This window comes from Pipistrellus hanaki, assembly GCF_964339955.1.
Source record: "Pipistrellus hanaki genome assembly, chromosome: 10".
NCBI lineage: Eukaryota > Metazoa > Chordata > Mammalia > Chiroptera > Vespertilionidae > Pipistrellus > Pipistrellus hanaki.
Genome location: NC_140512.1, coordinates 13,259,992 through 13,284,333, shown reverse-complemented (window position 1 = coordinate 13,284,333; position 24,342 = coordinate 13,259,992). Strand labels below are relative to the sequence as shown.

Sequence of the window (24,342 nt, the reverse complement as noted above, 5' to 3'; positions counted from 1 at the left end):
ATATTATAAGTATCACTAAGAAAGGGAAAAATAACAAACCACCATTTAAAATATGATATATCAATACCATTAATTGTTAAATATGTCTCTATTGTAAGCATATTAAAATGTATGGGGATCCCATATGCTCCTGGGATCAAGGAAGTATGGTAGCAACTAGAAAAAACAACATGACAGAAAATGTCATCTACTCAGCTGTAGTGGGACTATCAGTACAGTCTTTCTCGATGCAATTTAGCAGTATGTACAACATTTGTAAAACATGCATCTTTTGACTCACAGATCTTACTTTTTCGAATTTATGCTGATGAAATGATCAAGAATGTGTAGAAAGATTGAGCTACATATTTGTTCATTGGCATCATATTTATAAAACCAAAACATTGGAATAATTTAAATGTTCACAAATCAGTGACTACAAATCAGTTAAACAAATTATAGCATATCCATATCAGGGCACTGTCTCCAGTCATAAAAAATCAATGTTGTAAATGAAGATTAATATCTATGGAAAGAACTTCACTGCTTGTTTTGATTCTGTTTCAAGAAGTAATTATAGATATAGATATTTAGATATAAATGTACAAAGAAAAAAGTTGGAACTAAATTTATACTAGAGGTGGTTACTGAGGGTGGTGCCATATGAGAATTTTATTTTCCTCTTTTTTATTCATATGTTTTAGTTTGTGAAATATATATAATCTATAATAGCACAATAATTAGCTATTTTCTATTTAAAATAAAAATCATGCTTTTAATAGATTTAAAAGATTATTTGAAATGTTAAGGGGAATAATACAATTGAAAATGATTGAAATAAAAATATAAACTATGCCCTTGATTTGTGTAAAGTCATTGTTCATGCAAAGTAATGAGCACTCTATAAATAATTTTCTCTGTTTTATTGCTACTTTGATTAATAACAAGACAAATTCCTATTTGTGTCTCATGTGTTTTAAAACTCTAATCTCTACTAACAAGTTCAAGAAAATCTTATGAAATATTTTAGAAATAATTCTTGAGAAGTAATTAGGCACTTAAAAATTACCAAGTATTTAGTGTAAGCTGACCTTGAGTGTCACATTTTAACATCTGTTTTTTATGTTGTGATAATTATTTGAGATCTGGTATTATTAAGTAATGAGGAAAATATCTCACTGTTACCATAGGTTACAGGACAGTAACTTGAAGCCAATGGTTCAGCATTCTTCAAATAAAATCATGACATTATTGCTCTAGCCTTCATCTATCAAGCATCTATACATTTTTTTTTATTTGATAAATGAACTGCTAGATTTTCTGACTGGTTATTAATAGTCCAATAAAAAGGAGAGAAACAGTTTTTGGCCTTCCATTTAAAATTGTTATCAGCAGTGTTCAGATTTAAGTATATACATAAATATTTTAAGTGATTCTGCAGTGGCTTTTTTTTTTTTTTTTCCAGTGACAGACATTGAGTATTTTAAATACTTAATAAAATGGATTCCACATACTTGTATTTGAGCCAGTGTCTACACTATTACCTCAAACTCTGGGAACAAGTTCTTATAATATTAGAGACTACAAAAATACTTATTTATAGTCTTTCTTCCCAAAGACTATCCTATATAATAAAACCCTAATATGCAAATTGACCAAAAGGCAGAATGACTGGCAGAACGAATCAATGAAGGAGCTGCCCCTGGTGGTCAGTGTGCTCCCACAGGGGGAGCGCAGCCCAGCCAGAAGCCAGGCTCATGGCTGGTGAGCACAGTGGTGGTGGCAAAAGTTTCTCCCACCTCGGCTGTAGGTGGGTGATAAGGAGCCAGGGCTCCCAGACTGTGAGAGCCCTAGACTGCAATAGGGATGTCTTCTGGTTTAAGCCCGATACCATTGGGGTCATGGATTGCAGGTGGACATGGGCTGGGCTGAGAACAATCCAACCCCCTGCACCCAATGCATGAATTTCATGCACTGGCCTCTAGTCCTATATAATAAAAGCCTGATACACTAAGTGTCTAGTCGTCTGGTCGGCTATTCAACCAATCAAAGCATAATATACTAATGTTATGCTAAGGCTGTTCAACTGCTCGCTGTGATGTGCACTGACCACAATGGGGCTGATGTTCTGACTGGTAGGTTAGCTTGCTGATGGGGTCCAGCTGATTGGGACTGAGCGAGATGGGCCTGACACACCCTGGAGACCTCCTGCAGTCCCTTCCCAGCTGGCCAACCTCCTGTGTCCCTCCCCTGCCCTGATTGTGCACCATTGGGGTCCCTCAGCCTGGCCGTGCCCTCTTACAATCTGGAACCCCTCGAAGGATGTCAGAGAGCCAGTTTCGGCCTGATGACAGAAAGACAAGTCGCTGTGATGTGCATTGATCACCAGGGGCAGATGCTCAATGCTTCAGGAGCTGCTCCCTGGTGGTCAGTGCACTCCCACAGGGGGAGCACAGCTCAGCCAGAAGCCAGGTTCATGGCTGGCAAGTGCAGCGGCGGTGGCAGGAGCTTCCAGCCTCTGCAGCAGCGTTAAGGATGTCCGACTGACTGCTCAGGCTCCCTTCCCATGGACTATCATTTGTCACCATCAGTCAGACATCCCCTGAGGACTCTCAGACTGTGAGAGGGCACATGCTGGGCTGAGGGACCGTCTCCCGTCCCCCAAGTACATGAATTTCATGCACTGGGCCTCTAGTAGGTAAAATATTAATAATAACCTTATTGTTACCAAATACTGCTTATCTATATATCATAGGTTAGCCTCTTGAATGAATATATCTTGTATTAAAACACATATTTTATGTATCATCTTTGAAGTAGGACAAGAAACTACATGAGTTTTAAAAATAAGAAGAAAGCTCTATCACATGTTACATAAAATATTTGAAAATGGACCTGTGTTTTCTGTCTTTCTAAGTCCTACCTAGACTTATAATGGTAGGATTTCTTTTCCTCGTCTTTATGAGCCTGAGCTTTGATTAATTTTCCCAAGTACTCAAAACAATGAGTCTGGTGACAGTAATTTGGGTTTTTGTTGTGACCATTCCAGTGACTTGACGCAAGCGCCCCAAGTTGGTAGGTTCTGGAGCCAGTCTGTAGCAGCTCCCTTTATTCTGAAGATTTGTTGATGGGTTAAAGCAGAACCAAACAGTCCCTACCTATCAGTTGCTGTGTAAATAAGGACCCCTTGATTTAAAAAAAACTGAGGGGTAAATCTTGGTGCTGGGAGGTAACAAATCAGATTAGCACAAAACAGAGCTCCCATTTTTGTCCTATGCCTCATTTAGGCCACACTCGTGCCTTTTTAAAATTTTTTTTATTTTATTTCCTGGGAGGTATTATGGATTTTCTTTACTGTTATATTTCAGCCCTTTGAATAGTTTTCTGTCTGCAGCAGGGGTGCCAGATAGAGCATGCTATCAGTGCATCTCACTGTGAGACATAATGGTGAAAGGCTGCAATGCATGGAATTTTATTTGGGACTGCAATTTAACAAATGATGGACTATCTCTAGGTCAGATCTAGTCCAGATCAGTCACTACCATCTGTCACCAAGCTACAGCCAACTGGCAACTGGTTGGTGGCTATTATGAAATCCATTAGTAATTTCAGTTCATTCCTTAATTAATGGACATACTTATGCACAGAACATTCCATAATAGACCATTTTCTTAAGCAGCTTTATTTTGTTCCTATAACCTGGAGGTTCTTTGCCTCTGAGGAGTATCTTCTGGTTTGCAATTGCTACAGTGGGGATAAAGTTTCTTCTATCTCTACTTATGCATTTGTGCGCAATCTGTGAAGGAATGGTAGGTTTGGGCATTTTGTTTTCCATAGCTGGAGGTAGAAAATATGAGTCCCAGTCAGACTTCTGAAGTTAGAAGCAATGCATTGCAAGACTGCCCTTTCCTGAGAGATTTGAGTACTGCATAGGTATTCTGGACCTGGATAAACACAAGTCTTGTAGAAGTCTATGACCAAGAAAACCTAGCCATTCAAATGACAGGAAAATGGGCCTGTGTTGGGGCCACTTTCCAATCAGTTTTTATTTTATCTGAATAATTTCATCTACCACAAACTGACAGGCTGAAGGGCTTCCTGTTTTTTGATTGCCAACAAGCACATTTTGCTACCAGTAAATTCTCCTAAATAATAAGCACCACAAATGACGCTAATAAAGAAAAAAAAATAAATGTAAAAAAAGGCTGACAGCTGTGAAAACAAAACAAACATGCATTTCTTAAATTTAAAGAAATCCTACGTGACTTAATGTAGGAAAGAAAGTCGCTGGGCAGAGTCATAGTTTTGCTCTATTTTCGTATAATAAATACACATGCAATCAAATGAAAATAGACCTCGATGCAGTGCTCAGGCATTCCCCTGCCGTGACGATATAGCTTACTTAAATGCTCCTTAGGAATGTTAGCTCATTCAATGAGAAAACAGTTTTAGACCAAATATAGTCAGTTCCAAAAAGGAGTCAAACCAGTTGCATGGAAATGCATTTTTCACTTCCCCACTGGTTGTTTTGGAATCACGTTGACCCAGAGATAAGATGGAATGAGCATTTTAAAACCACATTGTTATCCGCTCTAGAGATAGTTGGCCCTCAAGGGTCACTGATGAATCTTCATTTTTCTAAAGAAGCTTGTGGTTCTCTAAACAGGACTTTGCAGAGGTGGGAGCAGAGGGGGTGCTCTCTGGATCTGGTCATTGGAGTTCAGATGATGTGAAGATCCCAGGCTTGTGTGGTGGCAAAGGGCCAGTGTTCCGTTCCCCACCACCCACCCGGCGCTCAGAATCTTCACCCCTTGTGCAGTTGACAAGTCTGGAACGCAGGCTATGTGCAAATCTCCTGCCAAAGCAAGAGTTTCTCCTTACAAGGAATTAACTTCATGAGGAAATTAAGTCCGATTCAGGGGCTAACCTTCTATTTTGCACATAGACTTCGCTGATGGCCCCGTTTTAGCAAACAGCATTAAGAGGAGACGACTATGCACAGGCTGTCATTCTCAAGTAACTAACCACAGGACTATGATTTATTCATGGAGTCCCCCATCCAATGAATGAGATGAATAGAAATTTAAGAAAAAAATTAAATACAAGTTTTCATATTGCTTTCAATCTACCAGGACTCATGGGCATGGGTGTGAGACCAGAGCACCAGAATACACATCTGAACTGAGTTTGTCAGATTCATGGCAGTTGAGTGCAGACACAGTCAGCTAGAGGGGTTTTGGTGTTAGCCTTGCTTAAACCAATAGTGATTATGTTGGCACTCAAAACACAAGGCAAAACAACTAAAAACCCTCTTAGTGATGTTAAAACCTTCTCAAGCCAACCTAACACAAGTCACAAATCCCTGAAAGGTACTACTTTACATCTACCATGCAGGAAACTGATCAAAATAGATAATTTAGTCCTCTCAACACATTGAAGTTTATGGGCTCAGAGAGGAAAGATATGAAAAATCATAATATGCATTTCAATAGGCTTTATACACCTTATAAAACTGTTGCTCACCATGTATCATGTCAGCAGAGCTAGAGAAAAGTAGTTGTTCTTAGAAGATGCTTGACTTCTAGTTCCCAAAAACTCCCATGCAGAAGTCTACATTTATTTGATTATCCATACAGACAAATAATGTAGTAAGTGGTTTTTCTTGTGTTGGAAGAGGATGTATTTTAGTATAATTTTAGAATGCTGAGTCCCCTGTATTTTAATATAGCCTGACATTTAAAAAGTCATAGAAAGTAGAGAATTCCCACTAAATTATATAAAAATGTAAATCTTGTCCAAATGTCGTTTTTGAATAAGGGTAGCCAGATATTATTGTTTACAAGTTTTGCTCATAAGGATTCAAATTTCTTAGCAGGAGATGGGGTATAAATAAATAAATCAGTCAGTTTAGAAACACATTACTAAATGTGTTGGTAACATTATTTTAGGGACAGGCCCAAAGGGATGGCTGACTGATACATTATTAAACATCATGTTTATGTAAAATATATTTTCTCTTAATTTAAATATAGAAACAATCAGTAAATGACTCGTGATTACATGAACAAGTACCATAAATTTCTATAAAATGTGTGTGTGTGTATATATATATATATATATATATATATATATATATATATATATCTTCCCTAAGCTGAATTACCATGCTCCTACTTAGCTTTCTCTATCACATCTTTTTAATATGCCCCTTTGAGGTGAAGTATTCCCATCCCCTAGTTTGGTCAATAAGATGTCCATGTGACACATTGAAGTGACATCCTTCAATCTGATAAAGTTATTTATAAACTGTATACATCATTAACAACATTGACCATCTGAAATGAATCCACCAATAGTGCCATTGGAAGTGATTTGCTTCCAAGTTCAGCTAGCTTAGGATTTAAATATAGAAAGCAAACTGGCAGAGTTTATAGGACTATTAAAACTTCTGGCTAAACTAAAATGATAAAATGCTTCTGAAGCACTATGTGAAAACTGGGGAGTCACACCACTTCACCGGGATATTTCCGTGCGGTTGGGCCTTACGCACTCACCTGGCACAGGATACAAGAAGATCAATTTTAGCAGGAGGTGGATGGGCTGGAATCTTGGCTCTACCACTTTGTGACATTTGAAAATCACTTCATTTCTCTGAGTTTCAGTTCCCTTCACAGTTGATGCACAGTAAGCAGGTCTTACCATGAAAGGAGATGATGACCTGTGAGTCACTGGCATGGTGCCAGGAAATAGTGGTGTTGGCAATGGTATTCTCTTTATCTCTGTCTCTCCCCTACTCAGCAGGCTTCGGGGCTGCTGCTATTTCTTTTCATTTGCTTCCATTGCACAAAGATACAAAAAGCACAGACACCTTAACTGATCATTGGGGAGGGAGCTTTTCCTCTCTGGGATGCCCAGTCTCTCTCTGAAAGATGATGAGGTTTGTTTTGATTTAACAAGAACAATTTCTGATACTTCTTTTTGGAAATGGACTCCTACTTCTGACTCTGACTTTCAACTATATCACAAAACCACAGTAAATCACTGACTAATTTGGTGTTTAAGACTAACGTTTTGTTGATAAAACAAAACTTTGTTTTTTTAGCAAACATTAGAGTCATTAATCTTACGTACTACATCACTTTACTTCAAGCACATGGTAAGGGTATTGAGCCCTTAAGCTCTAAAAGCACAATTGCCTACTTTCTGTTGGCATCTCATGACAGGGATTGTTGCTTTCCTCCATCCCTAGTACCTCCCATATAATAGACACTTGCCAACTGATACTGGGTCAACATATGGATTGATATTTATATATTTCCTGTTTATTTCCTACAAGGATTTAGGCAGCTTATAACAAAACACATGTGAAAAAAAAGGAGTCCAATTATGATAAGAAAAAGACCAGATACCATGTGAGCAAAATGGAAAGATATTTATGCCAAGGGTCAGGACCTGGGATGAGATCACTGGAACACTAGACTTATCTCTCAATTGAGGCAAAATGATCACATCTTTACTGTATTGTTCTCTTATTTGGAGAAAACAAAACATACAAGGGGAATTTCTTTACATGGAGACACTAGCAATGGGAGCACTTCCGTCTGATCCTAGTCTTGTCTACCTAGCATACTTGGTCCTTCCCTCTTCTATGAAAATGTGGGGCTGAATGCAATGGCTTGCAATCTGACATCCAAGTGCAGTAAGTGGTTTATTAACCTCTCCTCTGAAGTCAATGCAATACGATTTGAATAAGGTATGTATTACATGTGTAATATGGATGTTTATTATGTGTACAATATATAGAATATGTGGATATACAATTTGTACACGTAGCTTACTTATGTATATTTATCCATGTCCATGAAAATCAAATGTCTATTGGAATTAACTCTATATTCTTTATTTAAAAAAAAAATTAGAAACAGATAAACCTATAACAAATTTATTTTATTTAAGTTTTGAGAAAACAAAAGGATAAATATTTTAAACATCTGTTTCACCACCATAAAACGGGCCCTTAGCTGAATTTGCCTATAGCCCATTTTTATAGAAATGGTAAAATTCTAGAAGGATCCAAAATAGGTGAGAGAAATATTTGACTGGAGGAGTGCCCTCTGAGATGGGAGCTGCTGTGCTTCTCCTTGCAGTGCCTGTTCCCTATTCTGATTGTAGCCTAGCCTGTGTCCCTTCCCAGAATGTGTGCATTTGGTGGTCTTCTCATGCAGTTATATAATCTTGCCATGGAAAATGTGTTCTGCCAGCAGCAGTGTCACCTGTGAGTTTGTTGGAAATGCAGTCTTGGATTTGCAAACCTCCTAAATCTGCTTTCAAGAGGATCTGAGGCATGTTAGAGTTATAAGGACTGAAATTGAATACACTTAATTTTGAATGAATAGGTGAATGAATGAAAAACATGAGGCTTTCTCTCTTTAGTGTATTCTCTTATAGATATATATAATATGAAACTATCTTCTTAAAATCCTAATATCCATCAGATATGACACACTTTCTGTCTTGGTGAGAGGAATCAGCTTAGAATCCTCACCAATTTTTAATTTTTTAATCATTGGAGTTAATGCTTACTTATTTTTCTTTTTTTAAAATGTAGTCTTGTTTTATTTATTTTAATTAAAAATTTAAATTGAAGTATATTTGCTATATAACATTATGTAAGTTTATGGTGTACAACATGTTTATTTGGTACATTTAGATATTGCAGTATGACTGTCGCTAACACCTCTATGATGTCACATTGTTATCATTTCTTTTTTGTGATGGGAATAATTTAGATCTAGTCCCTTAGACTTTTCTTTGTTAAAGTGTTTCCTTCTAGATAAAACCCTACCTATCAAGAAGGTGGCCAACAAGACACATTAAGGGTTGGAGAAGGCTTCGGGCAGTAGAGACCTTTACTTTCCTTTCCCATGTGCTTTCCCCAGCCTTCCCTCTTTTTCCTTTTATTTTAAATTTTTTCTTTATTTTATTTTAATTGTCCATCACTCTGGTGAGTCCCTGCTATATCTCTTCCACCTCCCACCAAACCCCTCCCCCCACAATCACCATACTGTTGTCCTGTCTCTGTTAACTTCTGGGACTCACCAGAATGCTCTCTCCTCACACTTGACTCATATGGTTTCTTCTAGAGATAATCTCTTGATAATCCTATAATTAATCATGTATAACTACCTTGATCTTGTTTTTCAGCACATTTAATCCAAGTTCTAGTTCCCAGAATTGCTCTGCTCTTGATGAAAGTTCTGGACTCTTTCCAGAAAGAAATTGGATTTTTCCTTATTTTTATTGCCTTAAACCCTCTTGGCAGCCTTGATTTATGAGGATACAATTTTTAGGTAAGGAACCCACCAGAGGGAGTAAGAAGAATATAGAGGTTTATTATACAGAGAGGCATCAAGCAACTCCTGGTGAAAAATAATAGGTATCTTGATAACCAGGAAGGCAGTTACTAGACAATATCGAACAGGGATAGGTAGCTTTGGCCCTGGCACCAGGCAGCCCCAATTCAGATCCCAGCTCTGCTATTTAAACTGGCTGGGTGACCTTAATAATTATATACGTTGTGGACCTCAGTTTCCTGGTAAAACAGGGCTAATAGGCAATGAAAGAAAATAATCTATACAACATGCTTGGCTCATAGTGAGCATTCATGAAGTATTGGCATTTATTTTCCAATATATACTAATCTGTATGCTCCAGGCACTGAATTCTTTCTTAGATGTATAGAGGCAGCATCTTATAGTCTGGCATAATAGCTCATGGAGAGAGATTATATATTCAGTGGGGTGAAAGAAAAGCTGAGGTTCCACAGCAGTGCAGTAATCTACCAGCCGAGTTGCCAGGGTTTTATTTTGGAGGACATCAGCATTGGATTAACTCCCACCACCATAAGAGTATGCACACTGTAACTCACTGCGCAGGTGCTGCCTGAAAATGGGCAGTGTTATGCCAGCAATGAACTTCATCAACGGGGAAGGAGTTAGTGCTTATTGATAGCAACACTGTTAGCTAAAAGGCTTTGCACCAAGAAAACAAAGAATGATATATGAAGAAGGCTCAACACTTGCCTGGCAGGTGAAAGATGAATGGGGAACTGAAGCAAGGCTCTTGAGACAGAGCACTGATTGTGACTGAAAGGCTGCACAGACTATGCATATTGTGTTTGGAGAAACAGGTGAGGCCCTGTGGGCTGTCAAATACAGAATAATATATTAGTAGGAATGGCATTGTGTTATTGTTCGTGACTCCTTTGCTCACGGATAGCTAATGTAGTAGCTTTTTCTCTGTACAAGGATTTCATGCCATTTGAGATTTCATTTTTGCTCTGTACAAGTATACTTTTCTGTGCTATATACAAAGATGTCATGATTTCTTTGGCAGAAAATCAATTATTGTTGTCCCCTGGAAGTTGTTTTTAGCTTATCCAAGAGATATGGATTTATTTTTGTATTTCCCAGTCAGTCACAGTTGTTGATTCCCTTTTTTTTCAGTATATATAAAGCTGCAACATTTTGGAAACTATTTGCCAACCATCCTTCCTCATTTTCACCAATAGACTGTAGTCCACTGGCCCATTCTCCTCTTTTGTAAGCACTTTTCGTTTGCGTGAGTTCCCCGGGCCTTTTCTCATCATGCACCCATTTTTATTGACATTCCACTGAAAATGTTCAGTTATGCTCTTCATGTCTGATAGCTGTGCTATGTAAGGCTCAGCAAGAAATATTGTAGGCATGGTTTCTTTCAAATGACCCATCCTGTTCAGATTAGATTCTCAAACATTGACTTTGACAATGTTGCTATCAATTTAATTTAAACTTTTTGTGTAACTTTTGAATGCATGAGTCATAGAGATGAAATGTTTAGTTACTATCGCAGAATGAAAATTTTGCCTAGCCTAGGAATTCTGTGGTTCTAGATGCTAAGATTATAAATGTATAGATTTTACATATAAACCAGAACTTATGAATTTTCATGAAAGACAACATGGACTTGAAAGCCTGGTTCTAATCTACGTGAGCAAAGAGGAAGCTATTTGTCTTCCACTTGGCATATGCTTTCCTGTTTTCCCTAATGTTGGTGACGCAGTCTGCTTCACTGATTGGCCTTATCTGTGACTTCTGTTCTACAGAATAAAGCCCAAACTATAGCACAGACAAAAAACAAAACAAAACAACAACAACAACAAAGCAATAACAACAACAAAAAAATCAAAACAAAAACTCCACACTTTTGCCCTAGACTACTTTTTTCTAGTCTCTTCTCATCCAAATGCAGCACCAAACACTTGTAGAGTCCTATACACCACACTCTTTCAAACTCCTTGACTTTTAATATGCTGCCACCCCCAACACACATCCCCAATGTTATCTTCTTTGCACTTAAATCCTATTAGCAGACTCTCCTAAAGTCTTATTTGGAAAGCTCAGAACAACTCTGGTCTTCCCTCTTCTAATCCTACACTATTAAAGCATTGATCACATTGGTTTATAACCATCTGTGACATGTAGTCTGTGATAAAAAGGACCACACCTACTTAACTTTATATCCCTATCCTCTTCCACAGTACCTGGCAAAGGTATTTGTTACGGTAATAAGTGTTGGCTAAAAGAATCAATACGTTGAAGTGCTTATCTACCATTTGGCATATAGCCAGTCCTCAATAAATTTGATTTGAATTGAAGTAAATAGTATGAGGTGTCACAGACTAGAGTTTTATATGAATGAATTTCACTTTGGATTCTATCAAAAGATGAAGTTGTAGTGTAGTGGCTAAAGGTGCAGGCTCTGGAATCAGGCTTTCTAGGTTAAATTCAGCCTTGCTAGCCGCTCAAGGTTTAGCAAGTTAGTTTAATAATCTGTAACTGGGAAAGTACCTGTTTCAAAGGTTATTGACCACATGGTTTAGCTCATTGTGAGCAGAAGAAAAATGTCCAAATTAGAGAGGCAGTGTTGAGTGTCAGGTCCAAAAGATAACAGAATGTGCAGCTAGAATTTGGAAGGCAATGTCTCCCATGATGCTCATGTTAGGAAAACCAGAGGCAAGAGACACTTTTCTGGCTGCTCCATTGAGATGTGACAGTGCCATGAATATCTTGGCTGAAAAAATATGTCTGTAAGGCAGGTTGATAGCATGGAACTGAAATTATAGGCCACTGGATGCAAAAAGTTAGCTGAGAAAATTGACTGTGTCGCAAGAGACTCAGGCCTAACTCTGGACTAAGTTTATGTCTGTTTTATTTTCTGCGTATTACCATCCCTACTCCTCCACGCCACACTCCAACTAATTCAAGCCAAAATTATATATGTATGACTCAGCCTTTTTGGGTGATAAAATCTCTTGGCATATCCAAAGGATTACTTGCCCACAAAGTTATCAGTGACCCTGTTCACGCATCAATTTTATCTCCTCCAACCTTAGTCATACAGGCTCCTTCCTAAAATAGTTCTCCTTACCTCTTGCTTTAGAGCAAACACACATCTGCCTGCAACAAGGAAAGTATTTCCCCACCAACACAAATTCCCATGACCACCAAATAAAAATGTAAAATTAAAACAGAATTTATTGACTTTTACAACCACCACCATAGTGTTTTTCTTTTAGAAACATGCCAATTGTCATAATTATTTTGAGTTTTATTGGTTTATTTTGAACCTAAACAAATTTTGCAAGTGATGAATCAGGTGCCAGGAGGATGTGGTGAGCTATGTCGATGATCTTCTGTAGTCACAGGACAGTTGCTTAATTGCCCCTTGGGTGGCCATGGCTCTCTAGAATGGCTGACATAAAGCAGACGAATAACCATGCTTCCTTGTTATACAGGACTGAGTAACTATCACATGTATCAGTTGATGTTTTGCTTTGTGATTGTTCAGATATCACTTGTGTCAGGACATTATATCCTCTGGTTTCCTGATCCTGAAAAATTTTCCTGGTTAAACTTACATCATACTGTCTCAAGAGTGATAAGGAGTCAGAGATTTTTGGCATATGTAACTTTATTAAAGGAGAAATTGTTAAGGAAGCAGATGCTGATGCTTTGTTACATCCTGCTGTCCCTCATATTCCTATGGACTTACTAAGAGAAAGCACTGCTATGACAAATTAAGTGATGCCTTATTGTGATTAGATTCCAATAGATATTTAATTTCAATAAAGTTTACAACACACTACTATCAAGGAGACTGAAAGCAAGCCCTCAATAAAATATCACTTGCATCTTACTATACGCAAGCTTCTGGACAGCACTTCAGCCAACAGAAGGAAAGTGGCATACTCATGTCTTAGTGGATACTGGAAATATAGGGGTTTCGCTTTGTAAAGTATCTGATTGTGTAACCGCTATGCTCTACACCTGAAACTAATACAAAATAATATTGACTATAAACTGTAATTGAAATTAAAGTTCTTTTCAAAAAATGAGTGCTATTAAGTGGAAACATACACTGTAATCTTATGGAATTGGTTTTTCCTCCCACTCAGCATAAATCCCTCAAGATTCACCCAAGTTGTTGCATGAATCAATAGTTTGTGTCTTGTTATTACCCAGGAGTATTCCATAATGTGGATGTACCACAGTTGGAAAATGATTCACTAGTTAAAGGATATCTGTGTTGTTCCCAACTTGAAGCTATTACATACAAATAAACTGCTATGAACATTCAGTGCAGGTTTTTGTATAAACATAATTTTTGATTTATGGAATAAATCCTCAGGAGTGTAACTCCTGGAATGTATGCAGTTGTATGTTTAGTTGATTTTGTTTGTTTGCTTGTTTTAGTTTTTAAGAAACTGCCAAACTTTTTCAGAATATCTGCATCATTTTCCATTCTAACTAGAAATGAATGAGTGATTCAGTTTCTCTGCCAGTATTTTATGTCACTCAAAAATTTAGCCATTCTGATACTAATATCTTGTTATGCTTGTAATTTGCATCTCCCTAGTGGTTATTGATATTGATCATTTTTTCATGTGTTTATTTGCAATCTCTATATCCTCTTTGGTGAGATGTCTGTTTATGCCTTTTGCCTGTTTTTTTTTTTTAATTTTATTTATGTTGTTTGTGTTTTACTGTTTAATTGTAAGACTTGTTACATTTAGGCTGGATACTAGTCCCTTGTCAGATATATTGCCTGCAAATATTTCTTTCAGTTTGTAGCTTTCTCATCTTCTTAACATGAGCGTTTGCAGATCAATCTCCAAGATTGTTCCTATGAATTTGTCATTTTAAATTTATACATTGAAGTCCATGGTCTTCAAAGTTAATTTTTGTGGAGGATATGAAATTTAGGTAGAGGATTTTTTGTTCTTTTGTCCCCCCACAATTGTTCCAATACCATTTGTTGAACAGCTTTCCTTCCTCAACTGCAGTTACAACTTTGTCAGCAATCATTTGGTCATATTTGTGTGGATATATTAAAAACTTCTGTTCATCAAACCACCATAAAGCGAGGAATACAGAATAATAATGAATGTAAATTATAATTGAAAAATAAATAAAAAGGTAAAATGGAGAAAACTCTCCAATCACCCCCCCTCCACTTTTTTCCTAGTTAATTAAATTTTATAAATAAATAAATACATTTAATTCAATAAAATATTACTGAGTATCTATCAGATAGCGCCAAATGATGTTCAAGGCACTGGGGATGTAGCACAGAACTAAACATCTGTTATGTAACAGTAACAGACCTATGGATAGCAATTAATTCAAAAGTCTCCCTTACAGGATCGTAAGCTTCTTGAAGGCAAGGACCTTGGTTATTCGGTGACCCAGTTTTTCCTCAGCAGTTAACAGTTCCTGGCACTAATTGACACTTGATATTATGTGATGAATCAGGTGCCACTTAATATTAACAATTGACACTTAATATTAACTAGAGGCTCAGTGCATGAAATTTGTGCACTGTGGGAGAGGGTGGGGGGTTTTGTCCCTCAGCCTGGCTGTGCCCGCTCACAGTGTGGGAGCCCATGATCAATCGCCCCAAAGAAGTAGCCCCTGCCCACCCATCTGGAGCTCCTTGATGGATTGCCCCAAAGATGTACTCCAGAGCCCGGGGTCCCCGCCTCCGAATCGCCTGAAACCACAGGACCCCCAGGCCTGGCTGCGTGAAGCTGCCAGGACCTGCCTCCTTGTTGCTGCATGGAGCCTCCAGGACCTGCCTCCATGCCACACAGGCAGTCTCAAGTCCCCTCCCACCTGCACGTGCCTCCCTGCACACACAGCCCTGCCCAAGCGCGTGCACCCACTGTGCACGCAGCCTCCTAGTGAAGGATTGTGACAATGTGAAGGCATCACGGCATGATGGCATGAGGGTGTGATGATCTTTTGCATATTAGCTTTTATTAGATAGGATTCTTAATCATTACTGTTGACACATTTACATATGTTTGTTGCATGAATGAATGTGTGCCAAAGCCACACAACTGCAACTTGGCGGAACCAGAGTTTGAACCTAGTTTGTGGAGAATGGTGAAACAATTGCCATTCACTGTGTTAAGGGCTTTGCCCTCATCATGTCACTTAACCCTTGGAAACTCCTGAGAAAGGTATTCTTACTCCCATTTTACTGATGAGGGTTCTGAGCCTCATGTACTTAACTGCCTTGCCCAAGGTCACCCATTGGATCTGTCCCCTCTAAATCTAAGCCTGGCAGGGCCCAAATCCTTTATCTTTCACAGCCTTTGGGTCTGCAGTAGCCAGAATTGCCTTGGCTACCTACGAGGGAGTAGCTCAGTTTATTAATGAATTGGGTCTCAGAATGACAAGCCGTACAAGCAGTTCGTTTGGCTGATTTTCTTTCCTCCATGAATTGACTAATTTGTTTTACAAAACTGATCACATCAGCTAGCTGGGTTAATGGTAAATCAAATTATGCTTGTTTATCTTTTCTTTTCACTGTTAGGAACCTGGCAGCCACTCATTAATTGTGAAATCCTGGGCAAGTACTTGGCCTATTTAGGCTTCCACCACTCTATCAGTAGAAATGCAGATGATAGTAATTCCTACCTAGTTTAGCTAATGAGGGGGTTAACTGGAGACAGCTCTCTGGGTGGGAATTTCCGGCCTGAGGCCTTATAAAGCCCTCAAACTCATTTGGTCTGGCCCTGCCAAGGCATGAGGAGTGAGTTAATGAACTGTCTGACCAAATAGAGCAGGCTAATTTTTAAGTTGATAATTTTGTATGACCTGTGGATGTTTTATAAATATCCAAATGGCCCTTGATAGGAATAAAGTTCCCCACCCTTGCTGAGCTGCTAACTCAATGTTTGACCCTCAGGAGTTTTGGTAAGCAAAAGCTGATGTTACCTTGTTTACCGCTGGAATCGTTAACTGTAATGTTATATTTCAACATCATTTTTATTCTAAGACTTTTACTTGCCTCCTTCACCTACATCATTCAGCTTCCTTTGGAGGGAGGCAGAGTTATTTACTTGTTTCTTATTGGATGTTGTGGAGTTTAAATTATGTCTTACAAATGGGCTTAGGTCTCTCTTATTCCCTACCCTTTCTTCTAATCATAGGCATTTTGAATGAAGTTTATTGTCTTTTTAACACCAGCCCTTTCACATTGTCTAGCATATAGGTACTCTGTGATGTTTGTTATGCTCAATAAATAGATTATGTCTCTATTCATAGCGAATGGATAGATCAGTTCTCTTGTGTATTATTAAAATTATTGATGGTATTCCGTTGATTTTTTTAAAATTAAATTTATCATGGCGACATTGGTTCACAAAATCGTACAGGTTTCAAATGTACAAGTCAACAAAACATCACTTGCATAGTGCACTGTGCGCCCATTGCCCAAAGCAACAGCCCTTTCTGCCCTCATTTATTCTCCTTTGCCCTCTTCCACCCTCCCCACCCCCTTCCCTCTGGCTATCACCACGTTGTTGTCTGTGTCTATGTGTTATATATATAATGCTCTGATGTGCTCTTTACATGTATCATTTGTACATCATTTTGTAATCAGACAACCAAGGGATCTGGGCTGCCTGTCCCTCCTTCAGCCAATCAAGCAGAGGCAGGGTTGAGTCATATATGAGCATTTATTCCAATAATGGGAGAGCAGCAGGTCATCCACAAAAATCTGCTCTCTATCCACCATAATCTAACTGCTTATTTGGGTAGAAGGTCAAGAATGTGTGGGAAAATAGGAATTACAGGTATGAGAAAGTGGGTGTGGGATAATCATTACAGGTTATAGGTCATGCACAGGGTGGGGGGTCACAGATAGGGGGTGCCCTGTGCCCCCCAGGACCAGATTACAGGCAATAGAGGCTGGGGGTTGTAAAGAACAGGTGCCTCCAGGACTAGGTGCTATGAGGTTATAAATCTTTCCATGATGGTAGGCAATTCTCAGGAAAGGAAGATGGACTGCATTTCTATGTTAGCTCCCAGCTTCCAGAGCATACAACCCTCAGCGAGGTTATAATGTGCTTTCTCTAATCAGAATAGAACACAGTTAACAGAGCATGATGAATAGTTCTTATGATAATCATTAATTTCTAATATTCTACTAGTATTTGTGCCCCTAACAACTTAATGCCAGAGCCCTAGCAGTCTCTTTTCATTTGAATATGCTTTCCTACTTCTATTCTTTGCTCAGATCTCTTTCTTTCTATGTAGATTTTCACTGCCTAGACAGTTGTTATTTTTACTTGATTTTTTTTTTTTTTACAATTTTTTCTTGCTAGTGCTATATTACAGACTTTTCCCCCTTGCCATTCCTGCCAAAGGGCTTTATAAAAGGACTGTCTTACTTTCACTTAAACTTTAATTTCCCACGTAACTTTAAGGTATACATTTTACTCCTCCCCGCCCCCCATCATTAATACATTACCATTTAATTCTCTCATTAGGCTGTCAATCTGTAAAACTCTTAAAGAAGAAAGAGAGACCTTATTTTAAACAGGCCTGATACTTTGCTAAAGATTTTGGTGCACTGTCTACAATTCTGTTCTTGTCAAGAAAAATGCTTTTGAAATTTCAAGAAGAAATGAAATTAAGAAAAGCTACCAAACCAGGAAAGATTTAGGGAGGATAAAATAAAACAAACAAAAAAAGGCCGGGACCGGTTTGGCTCAATGGATAGAGCGTTGGCCTGCAGATTCAAGGGTCCTGGATTCGATTCCGGTCAAGGGCATGTGCCTTGATTGTGGGCACATTCCCGGTGGGGAGTGTGCAGGAGGCAGCTGATCAATGTTTCGGTCTCATCGATGTTTCTGACTCTCTATCCCTCTCTCTTCCTCTCTGTAAAAAAATCAAAATATATTAAAAAAAAAAAAATAAAACAAAAAAGGACAAAATTCACTAGAAAAATCTAGAGAATGTCCATGCCTTATTTAAAATAACAAAGCATGTGATGAAGAATATCCTGAATGGCCAGAGTGAGGTTCTAGGCATGAAATTCTCCCTATGGGAAAATGCTAGTTGATGGTCCCTAAGCCAAGGTTCCTGTCCCACTGTTAGTGGCCAGCAAATGAAACACTCTTTATTAAATGTGAATTTCTAGGTTAAGGTCATAGAGATCGGGGTGCTGAGCCTGGGTACAAAAAGGAAAGGGAACATTTAAGTAACCATTCCCACAGAAATGCTATACACATGTTGGTACTGGGCAGTTTCTCCATTCTCAGTGGAGCTAAGAAGAGACAATGTGCCTGCAGTGCGGCAGGGGAGATTTACGTTAACATTCAGGCAGACTGTCGGTCTCTGTGCTCCTCGACTATGTTACTAAGCAGAGCAGGACTTGCCCCACAAACGGGGCTGGAGCGTTTTCCAAGATTCCAAGTCCTCAGGCAGGGTTTCCAGGGACGGCACTGCCACAGCCTCAGCTGTTCTCTGGGCCCACCTGACCTGATTCACTGAGAAAGCCTAGGGGATTCTATCGACTTCAGACTTGACATAAAAAGGTGGGAGGCAGCCATGGCAGGTCTTGCTGAAGATGGGGGCTCACATGTCCCTCTTTGCCTCATACCTGCACCGTGGCTACAGCACATGAAAAACGGCAGTTCGCTTTCTTTGCCAGACTGCAGGAAAAAATGTGTATTTCTGCTTAAAACAGAATGCTTTTCAAGGCAAAGGGATGAATAAGGTTAGAAAGGAAGTTTCTTATTGGGAATGGTGTATGTAGACAGCAATGGGTGTAGGGCTGCAGGAAATAAACTCCGTAAACTGCTTCTGTGAAAAACTTCAATCCACCGCTAGCTTTCACTTCAACGGAACTTTGACATATGTCCCTTGACCTTTACCAACTACCCTTTCACGTTTGACACTTACCGTTTGCTGCCTGATTGCAATTCAGCGTTAATTAATTTCAACACTATCAGTTAAGTTATATTTAGCCGAGAACACTCACTTTTGTCTTTTGTGAGTAGCAGTGCGGTGTTATTACAGAGAGGTAGTCAGGAGGGCAACAGAGATACGAGAAGAATGATTCAGTGTGCGGATAATTGTTTCGAGTGAAATTTAGCTCGGTATTTTTGTTCCTGTCCTCAGTAGAACTGAGATTTAGCACCTCGGGTTGGCATTTAGCCCCCACCCCCACACAGGAGGAGGTTGTGCTGGGCGGGTGCTGAGAACGAGCCACACCAGAATTAAATTATAGCACAGCTCTAACACTGACGAGCTTTTTCTCTGGCCAGCTCCCGGGTGCAAAGCTGGTGACTCCAAAAGAGAGTCAAGGCATCCCTAGAAAGGATCTCCATATGGCGTGGCGTCACCCTCCAGGAGGGGGGCTGGCATGGCTGTTGTTTAAAGAGCATGTTGCCATGTTGCCCCAAAAGTGGTAACCACATCCTCCTTCCCCCCTTGGATTACCCCCCCCCCCCAAAAAAAAAAAAAAAGTGATGGGAGCCTAGATAGCCATTGCAGAGTTACAGTTCTAAACTTAAAAAATCACCCATGAGATTATCTTTATTTTGGGGGTGGGGGGTATTGGGGGGTGTTATTTCATAAGGGGACCAAAAAATCTTAATAGAAATGGATAAAAAAAACAACAACAAAAAACATACAAGATATTTGACCTCTTTTTTTGAGTTTTCCAAGTGGGAAAACATTTTTACTAGTGTGTGCATCGCATGCTCTTTTGCTTTGCGAGAAGATTATATAGGAATATGGATATGCTTCAAAATAGTATAAAACCACTACAACTTGCCATTCTCGTTGTGCTAAGGATTTGAGTAGTTCTGGTTCAGTTAGCATGACGTTGTGGTCCACTAGTTTACTGTGCCGCTGAATTATGTCCTTTAGGTCCATGGACGGCACAGGAAGAGAGAGATCTCCACCTGGTAGACAGTGCAGGTGAAATGCTGACAGCGTCAGCCACTCATATCTGTTTCCCTGGAGATGCAGTAATAGTAACAGTAAATTGAATTTTTGGGTGTTCTTTGAGACAGTATTGCCAGATAACCTTCAGTTGTTAAACACACACACACACACAAAAGTAATTTTATAGCATTTTTATTTATGGGATTATAGAACATTTTGCCTCTAGCATTTCAACTTTTACATTTAGAATCACAGTCTATGCCCCCAACTCATCCTCTTCCTACAGTGGGAGGGCACCTGATCCCTGGAAGATTTTGTTTTCCTGCCCACTCCATAGGAAAGAACTGCAGCCTCTATATGCCAAGGATCTTAGTAGCTCTGGTTCAGTAGTCAAGCAATTCAGCATCAAGTCAGATTTCTGCTGGTTGGGCACTGTTAGATTGTCCCTGTTAGATAGTAACTGACCTTGAATCTTAACCCTGAGACCAAGTCACCTTGTGTTCTTGATGGGAGACTAATAAATAGTATCCCGCTTGGTCCCAGTGCATGAGAATCTAATTGGCCTTCTAAAATGAAGTCTCTGGCTTTTATTTATTTATTTTTTTCAGTTGTCTCTTCCCTCCCTCACCTGCCCCAAACTGACTGCAGGATAGTGGAATCCTAGTTATGAAGCCTAGTCACTATCACTGAAAACATCTCTGGTTTCTATCTCTTGCTCAGGCCTCTGGCGTGGACCTACTCTGGGGTCCCCTGACAGCTGGCTCTGTTCATTGCTTGTCCATCAGCCCTGAATCTGTCCACTTCCAGAAGTCACTGGGCCTCTGGATACTCTGATTCACCTTTCAAACTGCACCGACTCCCCACACCTTCCACCAAATAAATCACCAGGAGCATATGTGCCAGCCCAGAGGGCTCCTCTGCTCCAGGTCTGCTGCTTCCTGGCCTGTTGTGGAGTTGATCTTGGCCAAGTCCTGCTATGAAGCAGTGAAGGAAGAGGTGAAGCTTTACAATTTAGAGGATCATACCTAGATGAAAGGGAGAAGATCTATGCCCCATATAGGAGCAAATAATATTTTTAAGAGTGGGAAGACTTTGAATCTAATTATTATTTTTTTTTTAGCTTCACTTGATAAAATATAAAATAGAAACATTATTTTTGTATCAAATATTTACTTACAAACAAAATTTCAGGTATCTCTTTTCTAATACGTTTTTTCAATGGAAGGAATTGGTGGCTTTCTGTATACTTTGAGATTGAAAATAATTTCATTTGTAATGTATTTTTTCTCTCTCTTTTTACATTTTAAGGTGTTACACAATGGCCTCATTATGGAAATGAAACATCCAACTGTGGGGAAGATATCAGTCCCAGGTTTGAAAACTTTTATTTTTCTTAATGCCATCCTTAATAAACTGTTCCCTGTGGTTATACCCCAAACAACTTGTCAAGACATTGTCCAAACTTTTCGTTTTTGATGAAAGTTAAGAGTCACACCCACAAGACTGCGTGCTGAGGCTATAGAATTGTCTTTGCTCTAACAAATGTCTAATTGTCTCACCGACAACAAAATGCTTGTTTCACCTAGCTCCATTTTCTGTAATCATGTACTCACAAAGGTACATTGTGTAATTGCCAGCAGATAAGTAGCAATAGATATGGTAAATATTATGAAATTACATGCAGTTCATATGAGAATGAGAAAGGAAGCCAGGTTCAATAGAGGTGGTGTCCAGTGAAGGCTACTGACTGCTCGGGCCAGGGCATTTTTCTTTCTGAACTATGGTTTAGGGCCGTGGTCGGCAAACTCATTAATCAACAGAGCCAAATATCAACAGTACAATGATTGAAATTCCTTTTGAGAGTCAAATTTTTTAAACTTAAACTTCTTTTAACACCATTTCTTCAAAATAGACTCGCCCAGGCCATGGTATTTATGGAAGAGCCACACTCAAGGGGCAAAGAGTCCCATGTGCCTTATGAGTCGCAGTTTGCCGACCACTGGTTTAGGGTATCAATCTTAACTTTGTAGATCAAGAAACTAAATGTTTTTGGTAAACTCAGAATATATTAAAGTTTTGTAATTTGACTCAGACCAAGCAAACTCAACCAAAGAATTTTGGCCAAAATGCCAACTTTATACTTTTAGGGGGAGTTCTTTTCCTTGTGGCCAGGAACCTCCTTCCTAGTCTCAAAGCATCCAGGCTGTAGCAAAAGCTTATGATTAACCAGTTACCATACACAGGCTTCACTTCTCTAGTGATTGTAATATGACCATTCCTTGGGTCTACTCTGGGGATTGCTGGTAAAACATGCCACATTCTTCATTGTGTCCCTATTTTCCAGACTATGTACAAATCATATACTCATTTTTTCCTCTTTTCTTCTGGAAGAGGATAGTGAACTTAGCTATGATATAACTTTGGTCATTGTTTTCCTGAAATTATATCCAGGCTGCCTTGCTTGAAGTTTGAATATTTCCCAAATTACTCAATCAGCACAGTCAAATGGCATAAAGCATTTACTTCTACTGGTCTCAGGTCTCATTTATTGAAGAACTGCATTGTTAATTTGATTCTAGGTATAATCTAGTTCTAAGATTTGGGATCAACTTGGCAGTATTGTCTCAGAACAGAGGAGATAATGGCCACTGGCACATATAAAGAAGTAAGAAGAGGGAATTATGATGAATAAATAATATTGAAAATATTTATAGAAAATTCTAATGCACATGAGTATAAGAAACATTATACACAAGTTAAAAAAGGTAACTAAGAGAGAGAGCAGGTATAAGTATATTAGAGACTGAGATCATATGTTAATATGGAAATGATATATCAGGTAGAAAGGTAGTAGGGGAAAAGCATGTTAATAAAAGCTAAGAAAGTCTTTTATTCGTTGATATTATTGAGCATAAACTATGTGCTAGGCAATGTTTTGGGTCCTCAGAATTAAAAAATAAACCAGATTCTTTGGCTCCTGGCCACATGGAGCTCATACTCAATGGAAATGCTGGCAAAAAAGTTGCTATTGTTTCTTCTAATTTAGTGTATCCCAGTAAGGTGCCTCGCAAAGGATAAGATATATTAATACAAATAAAATTACAGTAAATAATTAAAAATTTCCTGTGGATTTCCCCTTTCATTTATTTTATTTACCTATGACAGTTTTGTCTTTCTTTATAAATGTTCCCTTTGGAGACCTTATGAATGTTGTAAAAATAACTTAAACTCTCCCACAATGCCTCATTGAAGTGAATCTGCCAAAACAGAAAAAGTGGGTAGAGTAAAAGGTGATTTTATGGTACATTGTTTGCTAGTTAGCCAGTGGAGACACATTTTGTATTCATTAAATGTAGTTTAGATTTGCATATACATGGGTGTGCAAAAATAGGTTTAGAGTTGTTTCCATGGGAAAATATATAACACAACAATAAATAATAATATAAGAATAAATTGTTTCACGTACTCACAACTGTAAATCTACTTTTGTCACCCCCGTATATCTGCATCTTCACATTTACAGTAAAAAATCCTGTTAACATTACCACAACTACTTATTTATATTTCCTTTGTTATTAGTGAACCTGTACTGAAATTTTGACATATTGTACTAATTCACCTGAAGCATTATGTCTTAGTAGTTACTAGAAACCTGTCTCTTGAAGAAAGCAATAATTATTATGTAATTTTGATTGTACCTTTTTAGAGATGTATAAGTCCACAGCATTCCCTCAAATTCTCAAATTAGAGCTCCTGTGTACTCTTAATTGATTAATACTTAAAAATATTGGTCAACCAATGTTTCTCAACTATTGGGAAATTATTTGCCTCTTCAGAATTCCTGTTGCCCACTTAAATAATTATTGTAAGCATTTAATACATTGTTACAGTATTTGCAATCAGTACCAATATTAAAATATACCATGTAATATGACCTAAAATATCTCCTTTATTAATTAACATATATTCCCCAATATACTTTTTATATCACTTCCCATCACCTATAAAACAATAAATAAGAAAGACATTTATTTTGCATATATACATGTCAAAGTTAAAGCATGCAATCTAGTTAATG

At 38.5% G+C, this 24,342-nt stretch overlaps 1 protein-coding gene across 1 annotated transcript in view; it reads left to right on the top strand.

Annotated features, from left to right (window-relative positions):
* The window catches only part of SUGCT (succinyl-CoA:glutarate-CoA transferase), a 424,567-nt gene that overhangs the window by 322,638 nt on the left and 77,587 nt on the right, over positions 1-24,342 (top strand). Inside the window, exon 13 of the mRNA XM_084896420.1 lies at positions 21,573-21,636. Coding sequence (XP_084752546.1) covers positions 21,573-21,636 — 64 coding nt within the window. The remainder of the gene's footprint in view (positions 1-21,572; positions 21,637-24,342) is intronic.